Source organism: Oratosquilla oratoria, chromosome 36 (assembly GCF_046742065.1).
Source record: "Oratosquilla oratoria isolate Oo_2021 chromosome 36, ASM4674206v1, whole genome shotgun sequence".
NCBI lineage: Eukaryota > Metazoa > Arthropoda > Malacostraca > Stomatopoda > Squillidae > Oratosquilla > Oratosquilla oratoria.
This window is the reverse complement of record NC_134812.1, coordinates 41,353,862-41,373,993: the sequence shown is the minus strand read 5'-3', so window position 1 is coordinate 41,373,993 and position 20,132 is coordinate 41,353,862. Positions and strand designations below refer to the sequence as shown.

The window sequence follows — 20,132 nt, the reverse complement described above, 5'->3', positions numbered from 1 at the left end:
GATATAAGCGGTGACTATATTTTATGATGCGAATATTATTACGTTACGTCATACAGCTGGCATTGGCTGCTGCCCGCGAGATTTAAGTCCCGTACTGAAGTGGTTAATCCCTTCGATACGATGACGCCTATGTAGGCGTCATGAGGAGCAAGTGGGTACGTGAGGATGCCGATGTCGGCGTCTTGATTATATATATTGTAGTTGTACCTGTGTGACCCCCATACTCTGTAAACTGGCTTCATCATATTTTCTATGGTTATCAAAATTCACGGGTGAAAGAGAATGAGCAATACAGTGGTAACTTTATTTTTTATAATGCAAGTATTATGACGCAACATCGCACGTCTGGCAGCTAATACTGCCCGCGAGATTTTGGCCCGTAACAAAGGATTACAAAGGCGGAGCATGCCGACAGGAGACCTTTTGGTACATATCTAGGTCGGATGCGAAAAAAAAATCATAATTATAAAATAAATAAATACAATAATAATGTAAATAACAAATAAAATACATAAATAGATGCATAGGTATAGTTAGATAATAAACAAACAGGTAAATAGTAAATAATAATGAATTGACATATAACTAATAATAAATGAAAATCAGACAGACAAATGATAACAAAACAAAAACAAATAATATAAAATAAATTATAATGATTACAGCATCTTGCTTAGGTGTTTATCTAAATGATTCTTAAAGCTTCGAACTGAACTACATTGCACTACCTGTGCAGGAAGTTTATTCCATTCATTAACTACACGGTTGGCAAAGTTGTTTCTACCTACTTCCAAATTGAATCTATTTCCAGACAGTTTGAGACCATTGTTTCTTGTCTGATTCTCATTCAATGTGAAAATTTGGTCACTTTTGATGTTATCAATTCAGTTTAAAATCTTAAAGACCTGTATCAAGTCACCTCTGAGTCTACGCTTTTTTAGGTAAAACAGATTCATGTGTTTTAGCCGATTTTCGTACGATTTCTTTTTGATATTTGGAATCAATTTTGTGGCTCGCCGTTGTACTTTTTCCAGTCTGTCAATGTCTTTAATGAGATTCGGTGACCATACGGAAACAGCATATTCCAAATGTGGACGAACTAACGATTTATATAGCTTATTAATGAGTAATGGACTTTTGAAATCAAAAGATCGCGCAATCAGTCCTAGAATCTTATTTGCTTTCTCAGAGGCTGAAATACACTGCTTGGATGATTTGAGGTCGTTACCGATAATTACGCCGAGATCTTTTTCACTACAACCACTCCTCGTTTAACGACGACAATTGGGACCAGCGCGCCGTCGTTAACCGAATTGGGTCGTTAAGCGAAAGTGTATACATATACGTACATGTACTGTATGTACAATGTCCAGCAATACGTATCTTTATTTTCGTGTATTTCCCTCTTTTATACAGTACATTAAAGCTTTATTTACGGTGGTTATGTTCCCGAAATTACCGTATATGACCAAATCCGCATATACTGACATTCCATATTGAATACCAGGGTATTTTTTTAGTTTCGACCATGGGCGCAATATAGCAATAGAAAATTAATTAAAATGTATCAACGTAATATGGAATTTTGTGGGCGGAAATGAAAGTAAAAAATACCGCGCTACAAGAAAATATGCTAATGAATGAAGTCGGTAGCATAGGATAGGGACGCCATCTTGTCGTCTGCCAACGTCTCTCACGACGACGACAACGAGGACGAGCGGGATGACATTTAATTTGCAGGTAATGATTTATCAAACACAGGTTAGTTTAGTTTAGTTTAGGTTAGGCGAATTTATCATCCTTTCATTTCATCGACATCGGCATCTATCATAACAAACATGGTGTACCATTCGTCCGACATGACTTCGTCACTTACGAAATTTGTTTTGGCACCATTTTTTTATTTCCGCTCACAAAATTGCATATTACGTTGATACATTATAATTTACAAAATTAATAATTAATTTTCTATGACTATATTGCGCCCTTGGTCGAAACTAAAAATTTACCACTACCAGTATATATTGTACCCCAGGTAGTTTTTCCAGCTTGCAGGATGGTAATGTAGACCTAAGCTTCAGAACACTTCACCTCACAGCTAATATCCACCGTACAAGTTCATTTATAACATCATACAAATTTGCCTCGGCCAACTTAATTATCGTACACGACGTCATAAATTCGGGAGATTTACGTTAAACGAATATTGGTCTGTCATAAAGCCCGTCGTTACTCCTAGTTGTAGTTAACCGAGTAGGTCGTTAAACGAGGAGTGCCTGTATTGACTTTTGTTAACGAATTTCAAAATAATTTGTAATCATACTGTTGTTTTTACCTATGTGCATTACCTTGCATTTACTTGTGTTAAATTTCATTAGCCAGTTTTCAGACCATTGCTGTAATTTATCTAAATCTTGAATATCTAATTGGTTTGAGTGATCATTTACCACTCCGCACAGTTTTGTATCATCAGCAAATTTGGAAACAGTAGATTTTAGTCCATGGTCTATATCATTTATATATACTATGAATAGAAGTGGTCCAAGAACGGAACCCTGAGGAACTCCACTTGTAACTTGTAACTCTGTTTTCTATCATTCAACCAATTACTAGTCCAACCTAATAGGCTACCACTTATTCTGTGTAAAGCTAATTTAGTAAGTAGTCTTTCGTGTGGGACGGTATCTAAAGCTTTTGCAAAGTCTAGATATATTAAATCTATATTGGTTCTTTTGTCATAATTTGAGATAACTGTGTTGTAGAATTCGAGTAAGTTAGTCACGCAAGAACGTTTCTGTCTGAAACCATGCTGGCTATCATTTATCAAACTGTTACTTTCTAAATGATGTTCGATAGCATCTCTGATGATAGTTTCCATTATTTTTCCTACGATTGAAGTCAAACTTATAGGCCTATAGTTATTTGGTTTCTTTTTGTCACCTTTTTTGAATATGGGAGTAACGTTAGCTAGCTTCCATTCTCTTGAGACATCTCCGGATATGATGGATTTCTTAAAAATAATTTCTAATGGAACAACAATCTCATTTTTCATTTCCTTTAAGATTCTTGGATGCCAACCGTCAGGTCCTGGTGTTTTATTAACTTTGAGTTTATCTCTGCACCTTTTAATTTTTTCTTTTGTTATATTTACTGTAGTGAGTAAGTTTACCCTAGACTTTTCACAGGTTTCAGTTTGGAATTCACTTTGAGGTGTTTCGTTTACGAATACCGAGCTAAAATAATTGTTTAAGATATTACACATTCCTTCATTTGAATATTCAAGTTGACCGTCAGCAGATAATAGTGGACCAATGTGATTCCTAACAACCTTTTTATCTCTAATGTAACTATAGAATTCTTTGGGATTCTCTTTGGATTTATCAGCGATGTTAATTTTGTATTGTCGTTTTCTTTTTCTTATTGTCTTTTTTAAATCTCTGTATTGATACATAACTTTCATAGTCATTAGATGCACCCGAGCACTTATATTTCTTATAAGGGGTTAAGAAAAATGGGATCAATCAGTGGTATTAAAGGAAAATTATTAGAATGGATGAAAGACTTCTTGACTGGAAGAAAAATGAGGGTAGTAGAGACAAATACTTGACTTTGGAAGTAATGATAAGTGGTGTCCCACAAGGTTTGGTATTGGCTCCAATCATGTTTGTCATATATATGAATGACATGGATGAAGGTGTGGAATGATAATATGAACTTCTTTGCAGATGATGCAAAAATACTAAAGTAAGTACAGAGGAAGATTGTGAATCACTACAGAGAGACTCATATAAAGTCTGGGAATGGAGTCGAGTTGGAAGTGAACTTTAACATTAAGAAATGTAGTATAATGGAGTTTGGAGAAAGTACATACATACATATACCAAGGCTTTTTCCCCCTTACAAGGGAGGTAGCCAAAAAGGAAAAGGCATAAAATCACTCCCACCCATTCTATCCCTGAATACACTCCACATTCCTCCACCCTCCCTCTTATCTTAGCACCTGCTGGATGACGGGTCATCCCTGCACCTTGTCCACTGCCCTGGGTCAGAAGCAGTGTCGCAAGACACAGCACATCCACAGCAAGGCCGCTTCATTAAATCGGCGACCCCCCCCCTCTGTCCCCCCATGCATAAAAGAAGACGGGGAGCGTCAAATTTTGCTCACACATACTACCTCACCACCCATTCCACCTCATGCATCACATCATCATCCATATACAACCATTCTCCATTCACCCCTGTCCTCTGTCCTCTCCTGTCCTTCCTCAACAGACATTCCCCTCCTCCCCAAAGCCCCCTTCACCCCATCCATCCACCTCATCCTAGGACGTCCCTTCATGTTCACTCCCTCCACATCTGCCTTCCATACCTCTTTTACTAGTCTTTCTTCACTCATTCTTTCCATGTGTCCAAACCATCCAAATACTCTTTCATCAACCCTATCTCCCAACTCCCTTTCCACCCCTGTTCTCCTCCTCACCTCCTCATTTCTCACTCTAGCCTAGTAACCCCCATCATACTTCTCAGACACCTCATCTCAAACACATTCAAACTCCTTCTCTCTTCCTCTCTTATGTTCCATGTTTCTGCTCCATACAGTGCTGTTAGCACAATCACTCCTTCATACAGTCTCCTCTTAGCATCCATTCCCAAATGTCTATTCCTCATTACACTTTTTAATCCACCAAGGCATTTACTCGCTTCTCTCAATCTACATTCTACCTCCACCTTCACTCCACCTTTTCCTGCCACATTTGCACCCAAGTATCTAAAACTATCCACTTCCTCCAGTCGCTCTCCCTTAATGCTCACTTCCAGTCTACTGCCACTTTCATCCCTTGTGCATCTCATCACCTTACTTTTACCCACATTTATCTTCAGCTTTCTTCTATCACACACTCTCCCAAACTCTGTCACCAACTTCCTCAATCCCTCCTCCGATCCTGCCACAAGCGCAGTGTCGTCTGCAAACAACAGCTGGCTCACCTCCCACTTTTCTCCATTTTCTTTAACCATCTCCAATCCCTGACCCACTACCCTTGCATTTACCTCTCGCACCACCCCATCCATGTATAAGTTGAACAGCCAGGGCCACATAACGCATCCTTGACAAAGTCCCACCTTTACCTCGAACCACTCACTCTCTCCATTTCTAATCCTGACACAAGCTCTACTACCCTCATAAAAACTCTTGACAGCTCCGAGAAGCTTTCCTCCTATCCCGTATATCCGCAAAACCTCCCACAGTGCCTTTCTATCTACCCTGTCGTAAGCCTTTTCCAGATCCATAAAGGCCCAAAAAACATCCTTCCCCTTTCCTATAGCTTTCTCACATATCTGTCTTACCACAAAAATCTGATCTACACAACCGCTACCTGTCCTAAATCCACACTGTTCCTCAAAAAAAGTGAGTTTGGAAAGGGACCTAGGAGTAATTATCAGCAATGACATGTCACCAGACAACTATATCAACAAAATAGTTGGAGAATCCTTCAATTTACTAAGGTCTATGAAAGTGGCCTTTGACTATTGGGATGAGGAAATGGTAAAGAAAATATTAGTTACACTGATAACACCAAGATTGGAGTACACTGCAACACCATGGACACCCAATACTAAAAAGAATATAAAGAAATTAGAATTCATAGAGCAACGACAAAGATGGCACCTACACTCTCGAAATTGACATATGAACAAAAATTGTCCAAATTGGAACCACCAACCCTGGAACAAAGAAGAGAAAGAGGAGATCTACTGACTATTTACAGAATTATGAAAGGAATGGAAGTCCTAGATAGAGATGATTTATTAAAGTGGGACAAGAGAAAAACAAGAGAATATGAAAAGAAACTCAGAAAGGATAGTTATAGAAGAGATCTGAAAAAGAATAGCTTCCCACACAGAGGGGTGAATTTAAGAACAAACTTGATGCTGAAAAATACAAAGACGGGTCACCACGAGCATAGCTCCCTTCCTGTATAATACATACATATACCAAGGCTTTTTCCCCCTTACAAGGGAGGTAGCCAAAAAGGGAAAGGCATAAAATCATTTCCACCCATTCCATCCCTGAATACACTCCACACCCCTCCACCCTCCCTCTCATCTTAGCACCTCCTGGATGACTAGGTAAATACAGTTTTGTATGGATGAATGGTTTAGACAGATGAGAGTGTGGGTGGAGGAAGAATAAGCGAAGATGGGCTGGAGCTCCTTTATTGCTACCCCCCTGTGTAAGGGGGAAAAAGCCTTTGGTATATGTATAAGCAATAAAGGAGTTCCAGCCCATCTTCACTTATTCTTCCTCCACCCACACACTAACAGTTTTGCATCATTAGCAAATTTGGAGACAATAGATTTTAGTTTAAATTTGATTAGCCACTTTTCACACCATTGTTGTAGTTTTCCTTAATCTTCCTGAATATCTAATCATTTTAAATTATCATTTGCCATTCTACACAGTTTTGTATCATTAGCAAATTTGGAGACAATTGATTTTAGTCCGTGGTCTATATCATTTATATATACTATGTGGTGGATGGGGGCTGAGGAAGTATGTATGAGAAAAAAAAAAATGACGCAGCCCAAAGGGATTTCTCCCCGTCTTCTCCTTTTCTGCATGAGGGGACGGAGAGGGGGGGTCGCCGAATTTATGAAGTGGCCTTGCTGTGGATGTGCTGTGTCTTGCGACACTGCTTCTGACCCAGGGCAGTGGACAGGATGCAGGGATGATCTGTCATCCAGGAGGTGCCAAGGTGAGAGGGAGGGAGGAGGGTGGAGGGGAGTGGAATATATAGGAAATGGAATGGGTGGGAGTGGTTTCTATACCTTTTTCTTTTTGGCTACCCCCCATGTAAGGGGGAAAAGGCCTTTGGTATATGTATGTATGAATAGAAGTGGCCCAAGAACAGAACCCTAAGGAACTCCACTCATAACATTTTTCCATCCAGAAGTTTTGCCATGTAGAACAACTCAATGTTTTTGATCATTCAACCAATTATTAGTCCAACTTAACATGCTACTACTTATTTCTTTCTTTATTTATTATGGATATGGAGAAGGCTTATGACAGGGTGGACAGGAAAGCATTGTAGGAGATGTTGCAGATATCTAGGATAGGTGGGAAAATTGTTAACAGCAGGGCAGTCATAAGTTTTTAATGTGAGTAGTAGAGTTTGTGTTAGGGTTGGAAATGGTGAAAATGAGTGGTTTGAAGGGTAGGTGGGGTTGTGCCATTGTTGTCACTTTGGTTCAATGTGTATATGGTGAGGTGTGGGAGGTAATTGTGAGGGTAATGGTTACGGGATTAGATTTGGTTTGCGAAAGTGGAGGGAAAAGGGAGGTGAGCCAGATATTGTTTGCCGATGACACTGTGGCTGGGTCAGAGGAGGGTTTGAAGCAACAAGGGGCAGAATTCAGGAGGGTATATGAGAGGAGAAAGTTGAAAGAAAATGTGGGTAAAAGAGTGAGGTGATAAGATGGACAAGGGGTGAGGGTGGCAATGAGTTGGAGGTAAGTTTTAAAGGAGAGAAGCTAGAGGAAATATTGACTCAATCATACCCCTCATAAAGGGGATCTAAATCTATTGTAAATGTATGATGTATTTTTGTATTAAATGAAATCCTTTTGTTGCAGTTGAATCACTCTTCAGTCAAGACGAGAACATCCAGCTGGACCACCTGATCAACCTAACATTCCGAGAGACCTCCAGACATGTGCTAGATGAGATTCTCCAGCAGCACAAGCTTGTTCAGCACCTCAGAGCTATGCGGAGATACTTACTTCTAGGACAGGGAGACTTTATACACTATTTAATGGAAGTGCTTGAGTAAGTTGTAGTTTTCAGTTTAAAATTAATGTGATAATAGGTATTTAAGTATTTAGGGTCATGTAACAAGGAATGGAAGAGTGGGAGTGGAGGGAAATTATAAGAGTAAGGGAAGCAAATAAACATCTTGGTTGAGAGGGTGGAAAGTGTCATTAGACATAGTTACCGGGAGATGAGCACAAAGATAAGACTTAAAGGGTGATTGTGCCTACAATTTTGTATGGGCAGAGGCTTGGAATTTAAAGGAAACAAAACAGATACCCAAATGTATTTACCTATTTGTATTTATCTAGATGTATTGTATGGAAAGGGAGCAATGATCGTAGTGACCCATCTTTGTATCTCTCAGCATCTAGATTGTTCTTAAATTCTTGTATCGTTTTTGCACATACTATTTTTTTTTTTTTTTTTTTGTCCAATTTGTTCTGACAACTACCACTCTGTGTGGAAAACTATTCTTTTTCAGATCTCTTCTACCTGTATAACTATCCTTTTTGAGTTTCTTTTCGTGTCATCTTGTTTTTCTTCTGTCCCACTTTAATAAATCTTCTCCATCAAGGACTTCCATACCTTTCATGATTCTGTAAATGGCCAGTAGATCTCCTCTTTCTCTTCTTTGTTCCAGGGTTGTCAGTTCTAGTTTGGACAATCTTTGTATGTTAATTTTGAAAGTGTTGGTGCCATCTTTGTTGTTGCTCTTTGAATTCTTCCTAATTTCATTATATTCTTTTTTGTGTTGGGTGTCCATGGTGTCGCAGCGTGACTAATATTTTCTTAACCATTTTTTTCATCCATGTAGTTAAAGGCCACCTTTATTGTTCTTAGTACATTGTAGGTTTCTCCGACTATTTTGTTTACATGCTTGTCTGGTGACATGTCTTTGTTAATAATTACTCCTAGGTTCTTTTCGGAGCTAATTTTTTTTATTTTATACATATGTGTATGTACAACAGACACCCCTCTTGCTCATAGCCCCTTTCACCTTGTCCATCTATCTCATCCTTGATTGTCCCTTCAAGTTCAGTCCATCCACCTGTTCTTTCCACACTCTCTGCTAATTTTTTTTCATTTGTTCTTTCCAAGTACCCAAACCTTTTTTCATTAGCCTTACCAATACTTACCCACTTCAGTATGACTCAAATTCTTGCATGCAGCCTCGGCTGCCATATGTACGATGCATCACACTACTTGTATTATAAAATATAGAATCACTGCTGTATTACTCTTTCTCTTTTACACTGAGTAATAATATACACAGAAACTTTGCTCAAACCAGTTCACAGAATCTGGGGGTAACTCATGCACAACTACTAAAAATATAATCATGATGCCAGCTTTCTCATGCACCCACTCACCCCTCATGATGCCTACGTAGGCATCATTGTATTGAAGTGGTTGTATTAGGGTGGCTTAAATGAAACAATGGGTTATATGATAAAGTAAATATTTCACAACACAAAAGTAAATATTTCACTACACGAAATAGCGTGCGTACACTTAGGAGGCGAGATCAAGACTGCCCCACGCCAACCCTTGAGTTGGCGCGAAAAGCATACATGAATCGCATTTGCGATTACAAAAAAGAAGAAAAAATGTTCACAGATATATACAATAATAAATATATGGCAATAAATAAACAACATTGCAAACATGTATATACAACACACAAGAAGTATGTCACCAATACAATGCTCGGCCACCACCCTCAGTGACCCCACTGAGCAAATGAGAAAAACAATTGACCATAGCAAGACAAAATGGACAACATATACATCTGACTCCACACACACCACAGGGGAATGACAGAAGCGTGGAAAGAAATTGGCTCATCAGCACACCCTATACATAACATAACACATATACACATACATAAAGGAATACATAAACAACATATACAAACACAGTCAATTATACATACACATGAAATATATATATATGAACTGGTGCCAGTAAAAAAAAATACATAGGACAATTGCCGGACGTCCGGGACATGAAACAATACAAAATACACAATATACAAAATACACATGAAATAGACAAGAGACATAGGACAATGGGAAGAACAAAACACCATTGGCAGAAAAATAACAGTTGTAAACATAACAAAGATTACATCCCCTACCACAGGTACGCCAAACCCAAATGAGTCTGCGCCCAAGAAAATACACAATTTACAATAGTAAGGGCTAGGGGGGTACAAAACTTCACAATCCAATTACATACAAATACATACAAGAGGCTCACTCGATCATCAAGGCCTAGCACCTCGTGAACGTAGATGATACGAGTGGCCCACAATGGGTGATACAATGGGAACATTGAGTGTTGGGGGAGGTTGGGTGAATGCAGGTATGGGCACCTGTGTCTTTTTAAGCCTGTCAGAATGGCAAATCTCACTAAGACCCGTAGATGGGTCAAAAACCCTGAATTTGTTGGGATGGAGCTGTTCTGTTACTAAAAAGGGACCTGTGAATTTACAATTTAGTTTGGACTGGCGGTCCGGCATGCTCCTAAAGACATGATCCCCAACAATGATGTTCACAGGCTTAGCACGACCATGTTGGTGTTTTAACATGTCAGCCTTGGAAATAACAAGTTTGTCCCTAACAGACGCATAAATATCATGCAGCACATGATCCTGAAGTTTACTATAGTCATCCACATTGTAGAGGGGGCGAGCAGGACTGTCAAGCATGTCATAAGGGAGTCGTTTCTCTGATCCAAAGACAACATAGTGGGGCGTTTTTCCCGTGGAAGCGTTTATGGTGCTGTTGATACAAGCACTAACATGGGGAAGCCAATCCTCCCAAGACTCATGAAAATGACTAGCAAGGTGATGTAAGATCTCCAAAATTTTCCTGTTCGTCCTCTCTACAAGACCATTGGACGCCGGATGATAAGCAGTAACAAAAGTTTGTTTAATGCCGTAACGTGCACAAATGCCTGCCAAAACCTCGTTCTTAAATTCAGCCCCATTATCACTAAGGAGCACCGAAGGAGTGGTGTATGGACACAACACATGGGAAACTAAAGCATGTGCTACAACTGGTGCAGATTTGTTACGTAAGGGAGCTAGGGCCACAAAACGACTAAAATGATCCACACATACAAGGACATACACAGAGCCCTGTGTGCTACGAGGCAGTTGCAAAAGGTCTATAGCTACAGTCTGAAAGGGGCGAGAAGGAATAGGGTACTCTAAAATGGGAGCAGTGCTCGTAGAACCTTTGTTCTGGGCACAAGAACTACACCGGGCCACATGAGAGGCAATGTCTAGTCGCATTTTAGGCCAATAATACTTCTTCCGTGCCATAGCCAGAGTTTTGTCACGACCTGGGTGACCAGCCTGAGGGGCATCATGAGCAAGGGACAAAACAATGGGAACTAGAGACTCAGGGATCACTAGCTGTGCCACATCCTGCTCAAACACTTCCACATTGCGAATGAGAACTTCGTCCTGTAGGGAAAATTGGTACAGAGGTACTGGTAAAGCTGGTAAGGTGGAATCATCACCAGACTCCAAAGCATAAATGACAGCAGACCAGACAGGGTCTTCACGCTGAGCTTTTACCAGATCCTGCAGGGAAAAGTTATCAATCACGGTAACAGCAGCAACAGGGATATTCCGTGAAAGTGCATCAGCAACATGATTAGCTCGCCCGGGCAAATGCTTTAGGGTTAGATTGAATTCCTCAATCGTGAGGAACCATCTGGCTAGGCGACCTGACAGATTCTTTCCTTGAAAAAGCTGAGTGACAGCAGTGTGGTCCGTGTAGACTGTAATAGGATATCCAAAAATGATATCACGGAAGTGCTTTAAAGCCCACACCACAGCCAGGGCCTCTAAATGAGTAACAGAGTAACGGGACTCAGGCTTGTTAAGAATGCGACTAGCATATGCAATAACATGAGGTCTACCTCCTTCTACTTGTTGCATAAGTACAGCTCCAATACCTGTACCAGAAGCATCTGTACAAATAGTAAAGGGGATACTATAATCAGGGAAAGCCAATACAGGTGCTTCAGTAAGAGCAAGCTTCAAAGAATCAAAACTTGTCTGATGGACATCACGCCACTGGAAGGAAGAGTCCTTCTTGAGAAGGCGAGTGAGAGGGGAAGCAATTGAAGCAAAGTCTTTAATAAATGCACGATAGTATCCTGCAAGTCCAAGGAAGGACCGTACATTTTCAACCGACTTCGGTACAGGGAAGTCTCTGACTGCCTTGATCTTTTCACCAGTGGTATGGATACCATGTTTGTCTACAACATGACCTAGAAACTGGATACTAGCCTTGAAAAAGGAACACTTGGGTAAGTTGAGTTTCAACCCAGCTTCAGCAAACCGTTGCAAGACCATGGACAACTTAGAAAAGTGGCTCTCCACATCTTTGGAAACAAGAATCAAATCATCCAGGTAAACAAAAAGTCCATTCCCAATTAAGCCATGAAATATAGAGTTAACTAGACGCTGGCAAGTCAAAGGAGCATTCCGCAAACCCATGGGGCAACGAAGCCATTCATAGTGCCCATTGGGAGTCGAGAAGGCCGTGATCTTACGAGACTTCTCCTCCAGGGGTATCTGCCAAAAACCTGCTTTTAAATCTAAAGTGGTGAACACTGTATTACCATTGCCAATGGACTGAAGAAGCTCGCTTAAGATAGGCAGAGGATAATGATCAGGAAGAGTGACCTCATTGACTTTCCTATAATCAACCACAGGACGAAAAGATCCATCCTTCTTAGGCACCAGGAGAAGAGGCGAATTCCACTCGGAGTGGGACTCCTGTACAACACCTTCACTCAACAAATCGTCAACCAAGGACTGGGCTATAAGCCGACGAGAATGAGGCAACCTGTAAGAAGGGACGTAAACAGGACGAGTGCCTGGCTGAAGGTCAATTCTATGAACCACACGATCCGTAACCCCTAACGGATCACCTGGTAAAGCCAAAGCCTGACGGTGGGTAACTAGCAGGTCAAGGAGACGAGGCGTCTCTAGGAAAATCAGTTTCGCCTACAAATGTGGCAAGTTCAGAAGCTACGTGAGCAGGGTCACGTGTTGGAGGAGACTGTAGAACAGAAGCTGCTATAATAGGCGAATCCTGGAAAGCAGCAACGCGTACCACCTCAAAGGAGCCTAAGTGACTGCCAGGAGAGAGAGAAATAGGAGCACCCGTGACATTGGTTACCATCGCCGTGGTAACGTGATCCTCACGAATAGTGGAGAGAGTTCCTTCTAGGGCAAGCCGACGAATACGAATAGAGTCAGGCAAAGAGAGAACGTCAGACCCAATTGGGGCACCTGAGACGCGCACTGGAACTCGAACAGAACTTGAAGGTTCAATAAGATGCTCTCCTACAACAACAGCAGCACAATGAGCAACAGGGGCAGAGCGCTGAGAAATTGGGACAGGCACATGTGCGGACTGATCAAGCACAGAAGAATCACAAACAGAAACTGGCCTATCCGAAGCAGAGATATCAAATTTGCAGAAAGTCACTACACGGCGACTAGGAGAAATATCTATGCTATGAGCTGTAAGAGCATCAATACCCAGGAGGCAATCACACTTAAGGGCAATGCCAGAGACAACAGCAAAAGTGACATTGAATACTGTAGCATGCGAGGAAAAATGTAAAGGAAGACAAACTGATCCTAGAACAAGCAAGGGGAGAGCCTTGCACAGAATGCAAATTATTACAAAAGGGAGATAAAGGGAGATTATACAATTCTCGCAAGGCAAAGTAAGCCTTTCTACTTAACAGACTACATTCTGCACCAGTATCTACAGTGACTGACAGAGGCGTATCCCTAGTAAAAAATTGAAAGGTAAGTAATTGAGAAGATTCAACAGCCACAAAAGAAATTATTTGAGACCGAACATTGCTGGTCAACTCTTGGGGTTGGAAAACATGCGCTGGGGAAAATGGGATTGACGATGCTGGTGAGAAGTCTCATCCCTAAGTTTCAAAACCTTGAAACATAGATCAGTCGAATGTTTACACTGACCATGGATATGGCAATAACTGAGTCTACTTGGAGGTTCTACTCTGGAAAGGTCATGCGAATGATTAGAAGAAACAGTAGGTACACTCCTACCAACAGGGGACAGTTTTGACTTGTGTACCTGGCGCCTACGGCGGAAACAAAAATCGCTGGAATGACCAGACCTGTTACAAAAAGTACACAACAGGGGAGGGGGTGTAACTGTAGATTGAGGGGAACTAGGAGTAGAAACTGTAGACTGAGAGAGTTGAGGAGAACAAGGGACATGACCCTGTTGATGAGCATTGCTAATACACAAAGAGCTAGATGGGACTTCTCCCAGTTTACGAGAAAGTTGTGATGCAAAGGACAATAGAGTGTCATCAGGCTTATGCTTGAGAGAAGATGCTGCTCGTCTCTCAGAAGGCACCAAAAAAAGAATATATAGAAGAAACTCAATGATAAGACGAAATCTATCTACAGAAATGTTACCATTCTCTACCCAGTCCGACTGGGACAATGACTCAAAAGCTTCAACAGCAAGGATACTGGCCTGAGCTTGCGCCCGACGATAATCCAGAGTACCCAGTCGGGATACGAGAGTATCAGCCAATTTGAAGCACCAATGGAACGCACCTCCACCAAGATTATCTGCAAAAAGTTTAAGAAAATTAGCCCTAAATATATCATAATCATAGTTCAGAAGTTTAGGATCCAAACATGAAGCCGAGAGGAGCTCTGCAGCAAAAGAATGTGGCACAATCTGGGACCTCACAAAGGAGATCTTCTCAGGCCCCGTCGAAACATTCGACTGTACGATTGCGTCCTCACATTGACGGATAAATACAGCAGCCCTATAATTAGGGTCTATCCCAGAAAAAGGGACCACAGTTGGATTCTGATGCAGTAATGTTACCCTATTTCCCATTGGCTCAGATGAGCATGTCGGGCTGAGAAACGAAGGCCTCGATTTAGACATGGTGGGAGATGATAACTTTGTCCCACTTCTTAGAAGCATAAGAAAACACTATCACCAAACTAATACAACACTCTAATGCCAATATGAAATGTAAAAAAAAATAATATAGTGGATCACACAGACAATGACATATAATTTCCAGAAACACAAGCATTGACACTACCAATGCCATACATAGACCACTAGGAAGAAAATTATATTACGACCGAAATGAAACACACACGTCGCAGGCGACGAAGGTCGTCCGGGGTAACATTAAGGGACGCGAACGACGTCACCACAAAAATTTATATAATTCATACAAACATAAATTGTGTAATGCATACAAACATAAGCATTGGAAAACAGAACCAATGCAATACATAAATCAATAATGTAATAATACGTAAGTACATATACGTAAATAAACACGCGTCGCCAAGCGACGACAGTTCAACATTCAAAATAAAGCATACAATACAAACATAAGCATTGGAAAACAGAACCAATGCTATACATAAATCAATAATGTAATAATACGTAAGTACATATATGTGATTGCATGAGGAGGAATGGGTGGGGGGGTGGGGTAGTATGTGTGAGCAAATTTTGACGCAGCCCGAAGGGATTTCTCCCCGTCCTCTCCTTATATGCAAGGGGGGACGGAGAGGGGGGTCGCCGATTAAATGAAGCGGCCTTGCTGTGGATGTGCTGTGTCTTGCGACACTGCTTCTGACCCAGGGCGGTGGGCAGGGTGCAGGGATGACCCGTCATCCAGGAGGTGCTCAGATGAGAGGGAGGGTGGGAGAGGTGTGGAGTGTATTTAGGGATGAAATGGGTGGGAGTGTTTTTATGCCTTTCCCTTTTTGGCTACCTCCCTTGGAAGGGGGAAAAAGCCTTGGTATATGTATGTATGTACATATACGTAAATAAACACGCGTCGCCAAGCGACGACAGTTCAACATTCAAAGTGAAGCCACGCCAATGACGTCACGGTTTCGAGCAGGGAAGCGTCACCTAACCGGTCTTTACAGATTTAACTTTGGCTTCTCCTGGAGCAAATATACTGTCTAATTCACCATCCAGGCGCAATTTCCGCTGAGGGAGTCACAGGAACACAAGGATAATCCGGGCAGGCGACGATGATTTCCAAGAACTGTAGGAAAGAAAAAATTACCTGCCGGCAAACGGCCTGCGCCGAAATGTAACTAAAAACACAGTGTCCAGAGCACTATAATGTATATTAATAAAGTCACTGAAAACACCTAGCTGGAACGAAAAAAATGGGGAGAAAACACAGCACAAGAACACAAAATGTTAATGTGTAAGCCGGCAAATCAAAGTCACTAATTTTTCGTCTTTGTAATACTTTGAGTCACTAAACGTTTACGCTGCCACCAAAATGTATTAGGGTGGCTTAAATGAAACAATGGGTTATATGATAAAGTAAATATTTCACAACACAAAAGTAAATATTTCACTACACGAAATAGTGTGCGTACACTTAGGAGGCGAGATCAAGACTGCCCCACGCCAACCCTTGAGTTGGCGCGAAAAGCATACATGAATCGCATTTGCGATTACAAAAAAGAAGAAAAAAATGTTCACAGATATATACAATAATAAATATATGGCAATAAATAAACAACATTGCAAACATGTATATACAACACACAAGAAGTATGTCACCAATACATGGTTAATGCTTACCATTTAATTTTGTCCTTGTCTTCAACCAGGCCAGTGTTGTGCAAACCAGCAACCAACTTGCTTCCTCATAATCTCTCATCAATGCTGGAGACAGCTATTGCTGCAAGCAATGCACAGTATAAATAAACAACATTGCAAACATGTATATATAACACACAAGAAGTATGTCACCAATACATGGTTAATGCTGCTTACCATTTAATTTTGTCCTTGTCTTCAACCAGGCCAGTGTTGTGCAAACCAGCATCCAACTTGCTTCCTCATAATCTCTCATCAATGCTGGAGACAGCTATTGCTGCAAGCAATGCACAGTATGAAGAACCAGACATTCTTAACCGCTTGGACGTGAGACTTTTGGAAAGATCTCCAGGAGACACAGGATGGGATGTTTTCAGCTTAGACTACAGAGTGGATGGACCCATTGGCACAGTGAGTTGATTCAGCATCATTGCATTTATTCATTTATTTATTTATTTATTTTATTTTATTGTATTTATTGTGTGTGTGAGCAAAATTTTGACACAGCCCGAAGGGATTTCTCCCCGTCTTCTCCTTTATATGGGTGGACGGAGAGGGGGGGTCGCCGATTTAATGAAGCGGCCTTGCTGTGGATGTGCTGTGTCTTGCGGCACTGCTTCTGGCCCAGGGCAGTGGACAAGGTGCAGGGATGACCCGTCATCTGGGAGGTGCTAAGATGGGAGGGAGGGTGGAGGGGTGTGGAGTGTTTTCAGGGATGGAATGGGTGGGAGTGATTTTATGCCTTTTCCTTTTTGGCTACCTCCCTAGTAAGGGGGAAAAAGCCTTGGTATATGTATGTATGTATGTATTTTATTTTTAATTTTTTTATTAATTTTCATGAGTAGGCAGAAGAAATATGTATTGCTTTGCCAATATTTCGTTGATTTATTTTATTTACAATATCCTGTCAGGGGTATTGGCTGCATATTTTTGTGGGATAAAAGCTGCTCAATAGCATGCAGCTGACACGTTAGGGACCTGTATGGGGAACCCCTATGGGCCAGAGCCACACATCATTTTGTCTGTGATAGAGGAAATTTCTATAGAGAAATGATGCTATTTTATTATACTGCAACTGTCTCCCCATTTTGCTGTCCCCCTACTTTTTAGGGAGAAGTATGCCTAGTTCTAATCCCTGTCCCATTTTTCTCGCCTGTTACGACTCAAGTGGGAAAACTTGGTGGCAGTATTCTTTCCTCCCACCACAGGGGAAAGGATTGGAGATGGTTAAAGGAAATGGAGAAAAGTGAGAGATAAGCCAGTTGTTGTTTGCTGACGACACTGCACTTGTGGTAGGATCAGAGGAGGGATTGAGGAATTTAGTGACAGAGTTTGGGAAGGTGTGTGAAAGAAGGAAGTTGAATATAGATGTGGGTAAATCTCCTTTATTCTTATGTTCTTATGTTCTTAAATGTAAGGAGATGTACAAGGAGAGAATGTGGCAGCAAATTGGAAGTGAGTATAAAAGGAGAGAGATTGGAGGAAGTGGATAGCTTTAGATATTTAGGTGCGAATATGGCAGGAAAGGGAGGAGTGGAGGTGTATGTAGAATGTAGATTGAGAGAAGCAAGTAAATGCCTTCGGGGATTAAAAAGTACAAAGGGGAATGGATGTTAAAAGGGATGATTGTGCCAACATCACAGTATGGGGTAGAAACTTAGAACATAAGAGAGGAGGAGCTTGAATGTGTTTGAGATGAGGTGCCTGAGAAATATGATAGGGGTTACTAGGTTGGATAGAGTGAGAAACAAGGAGGTGAGGAGGAGAATGGAAGAGTAAAGGCAGTTGGTAGATAGGGATGGTTTGGACACATGGAAAGAATGAGTGAAGAAAGCTTAATAAAAGAGGTGTGGAAGGAGTGAATATGAGGAGGCGACAAAGGATGAGATGGATGGATGGGGTAAAAGGGGCATTGGGAAAGAGGGGAATGTCTGTTGAGGAAGGACAGAAGATGGGGGTGAATTAAGAATGGTTGTATACTGGTGATGCTAGGATACTTGAGGCAGAGTGGGTGGGGGAAGGGGGTGAGGGAGCATGTGTGAAAAATAAAGGGATGCAGCCCAAAGGAATTTCTCCCCATCTCCTTTTTTTGTGCATTATGGGACAGAAAGGCAGGGTAGCTGATTTAATGAAGTGGCCTTGAAGTGGATGTGCTGTGTCTTGCAACACTGCTTCTGACCCAGGGCAGTGGACAAGATGCAGGGATGACCTGTCATCCAGGAGGTGCCAAGATACGAGGGAGGGAAGGGGGTGGATGGGAGTGGAGTATGTAGGGAATGGAATGGGTGAGAGTGGTTTATATGCCTTTGTCTTTTGGCACATGTATGTATATTTATTTAATTAATTATTTTTTTGTCTAGGAAGTTATTATTTTTGTCAAAATACAAGTTTATATGTAACTTTGTTTACTTTGTATATTTTACCAAGGCCCAAGGAGAGATAACATCTACTTTATTCCTGTTCCTCCTCCAATTCCTCCTTGTATTGGGTATGAACAGTTTTCCTCTCCTCCTCCACATCTTCTTTTCCTGCATCCTCCTACTCCTTCTCCCTCCTCCTCCTCCTCCTCCTCCTCCTCCTCCTCCTCATGCTCCTCCTCCTCCTCCTCCTCCTCCTCCTCCTCATGCTCCTCCTCATGCTCCTCCTCATGCACCTCCTCATGCTCCTCATCTTTCTGTCCCACTCTGTTCCCTTCCTCTTTCATCTCCCTCTTACTCACCTTCTCTGACTCCGTAATGTTTGGTATGCTTTATTCATTGGAATTAAGTTTTCTTCCCCTCACCTCTAAAGGCTATAGTATTTCATACAGTTGATGCGTGTAAACCAATGCATCATAATTATTTCACATATTTTGATCTTGTTGTGGGTCTCTTACAAGAGAGAACTCAGTGGATTGATCACTAGGTCCCATTACCTTGGAGTTTAAAATTACATGTAGTAAATTTGCACTGCTGTCAGATGAACATTAGCTAAAACTTAGGAATTTGGAACCTGTTTAGATTATGTATAGGGTGACCCAGTCCATGAGATAACCTCCCCCTAGTCACTTCTTGTGTTGCAGTGGATGAGAAAAACACCCCGAGATATGTATTTTTATAGGACCATAATATGTTGTCACATCAAGAGCTTTTTCCCTCTTATAAGGGAGGTAGCTAAGTCATGTACCTACTCCCATCCATTCCACTCCCCTCCACCACCCTTTCCCACCTCTCATCTTAGCTCCTCATGGGTGACTGTTCATCCTTCTATCCCACCCACTGCCCTGGGTTAGAAGCAATGCAATAAGACACAGTACATCCACAGCAAGTATGTGCCACTTAATCAGCAACCCCCCTCTCTGTCCCCTCATGCAGAAAAAGAGATGGGGAGAAATCCCTATGGGCTGCATTAAAAAATCATTCACATATAAGCACCCTCTACTCCCGCATTTCCCAGCCCTCCCTCCCTTGTATAATATTATCTATACACAGCCATTCCACTCATCCCTATCTCCTGCCTTCTCCCATGCTCAGCACCCCATTCACCCCATCCATCCATCTCATCCTTGTTTGTCACCTCAAATTCACTGCCTCTACCATATTATATCACTTGCTGACACGGGGTGGGGAAGGAACCTGGACAGCCTCCATGGT

At 41.4% G+C, this 20,132-nt stretch overlaps 1 protein-coding gene across 4 annotated transcripts in view; it reads left to right on the top strand.

Moving 5' to 3' along the window:
- LOC143018981 (gamma-tubulin complex component 3-like) overlaps nucleotides 1-20,132 on the top strand; it is a 91,217-nt gene that overhangs the window by 30,692 nt on the left and 40,393 nt on the right. For all 4 annotated transcript variants that reach the window (XM_076174662.1, XM_076174661.1, XM_076174663.1 and 1 more), the window contains exons 11-12: nucleotides 7,636-7,828; nucleotides 16,707-16,911. In XM_076174662.1, coding sequence (XP_076030777.1) covers nucleotides 7,636-7,828; nucleotides 16,707-16,911 — 398 coding nt within the window. The remainder of the gene's footprint in view (nucleotides 1-7,635; nucleotides 7,829-16,706; nucleotides 16,912-20,132) is intronic.